We start from the raw sequence: 4817 nt of genomic DNA, 5'->3' as shown, positions 1-4817 counted from the left end.
CACTACTTTCACACTTACTCTCTACCTCCGCTGTCCATCCTTCACCCTCTGGTACTCACCAGACATGTTGTGATCTTCTCAAGCGCCATCGCACCGTAGGGAATGGAAGAAAACATGAGAGGGGAGGAAAAGAGGGATAATCAGATGTGTGTACCACCACCACTCTACTTGGCTTCAGTTGTTTTTGTTATTTTCAGATCCATTTTACATCCACCTCTACTTGGACACAGAGTGGACAGGGTTAAGGATGAGTTGACCTAGACCAGTGAGTACCTAAATACCAGGAAACCTTTTATCTATAGAATCAGATCCTCTTTAGCCAGATCAGAGGTGGTGAATTACTTGATCCTCAGCAGTGAGTATGCCTTCTAAATTCAATAAGCTCATCTTGCACATTAATAAACAAATACCACTGCCAAACATTTGCTTACTGCATGGTTTTAATTGCTGGGATAGAGAGAGGAAGTAGTCAGGCCGCAAAAAGAGTTATCAAAATTGTGATTTTATGATTTGCTACATGCAAGTTCTTTCCTAGTGAGCTCAGCCTCTCTCTTCTCTTTGTATCTTTCTCCTCAAGTGAGGTGGTGTCTCTCTTGTTTTTAGACATTTTTGGCGTGCTGGTCTATGATTCTCATCCTTTTCTAGAAAGCCGGTCTTGCCCATGCCTTCTTTGGGGAGATGGACTTTCTTGGTGAGTCTTGAACAGTTTGTGTCATTTGGCTATGACATCCTGTTGCTCAGCTCCATCCCCTCCAATGGCTTTGCGTAGTCGGGCCCAGAACAGAGGCTGCTGGCCCAAGTCCTCCTCCCACTCCAGGTAGGTTTTCTTCTTCACCAGCTTGGCCAGTTGGTGGTAGCGGGAGAGGCTCCTCATGGACACTTTCTCCAGGAACACCATCACCAAGGAATCCCTCCTCTCTGCCAGAAGGCGGTATGTGGCCATCCGCACTTCCAAGGAGCACCAATGGCTGCGCAGGTAATGGCGGCTGATCAGACATACCACCCAGCGGCTCCTATAAATGCTGTCCATGATGTTATCCAATATGTCTTTGCCCACCTCGAAGTCCCTGCCATGCAGACACACTTTGAAGAACGGCGGTCCCCTCTCTTCCAAGTTGGGCAGGAACTCCTGGACAACCCAAGCCTCATCACAGCTGCTGTAAGAGACAAAGGCATCAAAGTCATATCGCCTCTTCCTGTCGTGTCTCCCACGATAGTTCCACCAGGTCCTGAGCATGTAGAAGAGATACAGGAGGTACCAGCGCACCCTGTGATACAGAACTGCCATGACCAGGAACAACATGTTGAAGGAGAACGTCCCAATGAAGAGATGGTATCCTATCAGCAAGCTGCAGTCTTTCTCCAGGAAATTCAGGAAATTCAGCTTCTGTGGCCCAAGGGAGCATGTCTGAATTCCCAGCTGTGGCACTCTCACTTGGGGGTGGGTGGTCACCCATCTTCTGATCCAGGCTTGTTCACACAAACAATCTAGGGATACATCCTTCAAGTAGATGTAGCGCAAGCTTTTCACGTGGTCAAGCAGACCCTCCTGTAGGGTTTTCACTGGCTGCGACTTGAAGATAAGGAGCTCCAGAGAGACAAGGTCTCTAAACATGGTTGCAGTGAAGTGCTCTATCCCAGAATCTTCCAGGATCAGGGTTCTGAGGTGTGACAGGTTCCAGAATAGCTGCCCGGGTGTCAGAAACCCATACTTTATGTCAAATTTTAGGTTTCTTAGATGGAGATGACGTAAATTGTGAAGATGCTGCAGGCTGTTATTCAAGGGGCTATAGGATTTAAAGAAAGGCATAACTGCAGATGAACTGTAGTACAAATATTCAACGTTAGTAAAAGACGGGAGCCCCAAGCCTTCAGTCTCTGAGATCCCAAGTGGTGAACATTGCAGTTTGTGGTTTTCTCGTAAGTGAAGTTTTTTCACAAATTTGAACGGCAGGTCCTTGCACCAGCGAATATGAATCTCTGGTGCTGTAATGATAAGGACTTCAAGTAAGCTGCAGTTGTTTATGCATTTCAAAGTTATTCTAGACTTTGCCTCCAGGGTAAGAGCAGTGAGTTGTTCCTGTTTGATTTTTAATTCCATAGTAGTCTCAAAGCTGATGGATAGCGCCTGAAGCTCGCTCATCGCAATCAGGGAGCTATTGTCGTTCTTGAGTAAGTTGCCCCTGAGGCACAGCACCCTGACACTACTCAAGTGATCAAAATAGAAGTTTTCAAGCAGAAAGAGTTTATTGTAGTCCAGCTGCAGAGATTGCAGCCTGTCAAGACCAACAAAGGCGTCCTTTTCCAGGGACACAAGGTAATTACTACTGAGATCCAGTGTCTCCAGATTAGCCAGGCAGAGGAGGCGCCCGGAGGCAATACTGGTGATGCGGTTGAAAGACATATCCAGCTGTGTGAGGTTGGATAGAACATTGGGGGTCCCAGGTGTGCACAGGTCTAGGCTTTTTATCTTGTTTACAGAGAGAATGAGGGACCTCAGGTTTAGCAGTTTCTTTGCCATATCATTTGTGAAAGCTCTAAGGAAGTTGTCGGACATGTTGAGAGACAACAGCATGGAGCATCCTTCAAAGGTCTCAGCGGGAAAACCTGAAATAAAGTTTTGAGAAACTGTCAAGTTTCTGACCCCCAGCCGAGACACCACAGTGCAGACATCTTTAATCTTCAGATAGTCCTGATTTTTCATGGAATTTAGGGACAGCATTTCAATGCTCTTTATTCCAGACCGGAGAAGTTCGCTGACCTTGAGACCAGTGGCGTCTACCTTGAGAACAGTAAGACAAGGGAAGTTGCAAAATGCGTTTTTCTCCACACATGTTAGATCATTGCTTGACAAATCGAGGCTGGTAATCCTTGGAGAGAAAAGTGTGCTCTTCGTGAGGTTGTTTGTCTCAATGCAGTCCACCTCCCGAGCTGCAACAATACCATTCCTCTTGATTTCCAGGACCTTCAGAGAAGCCAGTGACTGAAGCATAGTGGTCAGGCTGTACAGCCTACTAAATTCATTCTCAGATAAGGCTATCGTCTGTATTCTATGTAGGGGTTTAAAAAGGTTTTCTTGAAAAGCTTCCAAAATTACCACATTTCTGAGGTCCAAGCGGGTTAGGTTCTCCAATCCGATGAACACCTGATCATCCATGTCTACAGTTAGAACATGCCAAATATATTCTCCATTGATTCCCAGATGTCTCAGGTTGGCAGCACCATTGAAGGCTCTTGCAGAAACATGAAATGATCCATACAAATAGAGCCGGGTCAGGTTCTGGTACCTGGAAAAGTAGTCTGTAGGGATGGTTGGAACGTCTAACACCAGGCAGAGGGTGTCCACATCCACTGGAACCTCTCTTAGATCCACCTCCATGTTCATCACTGTGCTGCATTTGATGAAGACCCTGAACCCCTCCAAGGGGAATCCAAAGCAGGTCGGGGCTAACACTCCCGGGGATCCCAGCTGGTCCCACTCATAGATGTCGCACTTGGCAGTGACCGTACCTGACACGATTGGCCACAAACAGGTGAAAAACGGGCAAACCACTGCCACGTAGAACATTTTCGGAGCCATTTCACACCTCTGCTGTTTAATGGGTGATTTGAAGTGCTGGTCTCTGCGCAGTGGTTTGCTGCATCACCTTAAAAGTAAGTGAATCATCTCCTTCCTTTGTGCATGTCTGAGTAAGAAGGGAGGGCCCTATAAAAAAGGAACTGAGAGAGATAGAGATTTATAATTAGAAAAAGAAGAACGCAGTCTGTGTGTGTGAAAGCAGAACCAAGAGCAGTAATGTCCTTTACAAACATGTTCAGTCATGGGAATGTTAGACCGCCTTCCTATCGGTCATCTAAACCTGACCCTAATTACAATTGTGACAAAGGCCCCATACAGACCAAGAATCTTTATGTATTAGCACTAAGCATTGGCTACTCCAGGAGGTAAGAATGAAATTCATGTTGACTGAGCTAGCCTCAAAGTCCTTAGACATCAACAACCGGCACAAGTCCACTCCACACTAAATACGCCCAGAAATCCCAGAGGACAAGCACTTCTGCAACTGGAATCAAGAAGATTTAAGGCTTACTGAGTCCTTTTTCAGGGGCTGCTCTGGCTTTATGAAACTCAGTACCTGAGGGCCAGAGAAGCCAGTAAAACATTGTTACTTTAAAAAAAAATATATTTTGCCCGTTTCAACATTTAGATCCATGTTTATCAAGGTTTTGCATCACCCTTGTGCCACGAAAGGAGACGCAACGGTGACACAAAACCTAAATGCGATTTATCGACCCTGTGTGACTTGATAAATCTAAAGTAACGCAGGGCAGCTCAAATCCGTGTCGTGTGTTACTCTGCGGCAGGGTGGCGTGCCATGGGTGGAGTGTGGGTGTCTCTGCGGCAGTGAGGCGTGCCATGGGTGGAGCGTGGGTGTCTCTGCGGCAGGGAGGCGTGCCATGGGTGGAGTGTGGGTGTCTCTGTGGCACGGAGGCGTGCCATGGGTGGAGCGTGGGTGTCTCTGCGGCAGGGAGGAGTGCCATGGGTGGAGCGTGGGTGTCTCTGCGGCAGGGAGGCGTGCCATGGGTGGAGCGTGGGTGTCTCTGCGGCAGGGAGGCGTGCCATGGATGGAGCGTGGGTGTCTCTTCGGCAGGGAGGCGTCCCATGGGTGGAGCATGGGTGTCTCTGTGGCAGGAGGCGTCCCATGGGTAGAGCGTGGGTGTCTCTGCGGCAGGGAGGCGTGCCATGGGTGGAGCGTGGATGTCTCTGTGGCAGGGAGGCATGCCATGGGTGGAGCGTGGGTGTCTCTTAGGCAGTG

General features: G+C 48.1%; 1 protein-coding gene across 1 annotated transcript; it reads right to left on the bottom strand.

The window, feature by feature from the left end:
- Positions 1 to 431: 431 nt before the first annotated feature.
- Positions 432 to 3580, bottom strand: LOC147731765 (uncharacterized). Its single transcript, XM_086958804.1, has one exon. The coding sequence runs from the start codon at positions 3578 to 3580 to the stop codon at positions 713 to 715; it is 2868 nt and encodes a 955-aa protein (XP_086814930.1). The 3' UTR covers positions 432 to 712.
- Between the last annotated feature and the right edge of the window lie 1237 nt (positions 3581 to 4817).

Source organism: Lissotriton vulgaris, chromosome 2_1 (genome assembly GCF_964263255.1).
Source record: "Lissotriton vulgaris chromosome 2_1, aLisVul1.2, whole genome shotgun sequence".
NCBI lineage: Eukaryota > Metazoa > Chordata > Amphibia > Caudata > Salamandridae > Lissotriton > Lissotriton vulgaris.
Note: the sequence above shows the minus strand (reverse complement) of the source record. Positions and strands in the feature narration are given on the sequence as shown.

Coding starts and splice junctions, on each gene's coding strand:
- LOC147731765 (XM_086958804.1), bottom strand. CDS start 3,580: ATGGCTCCGAAAATGTTCTACGTGGCAGTGGTTTGCCCGTTTTTCACC.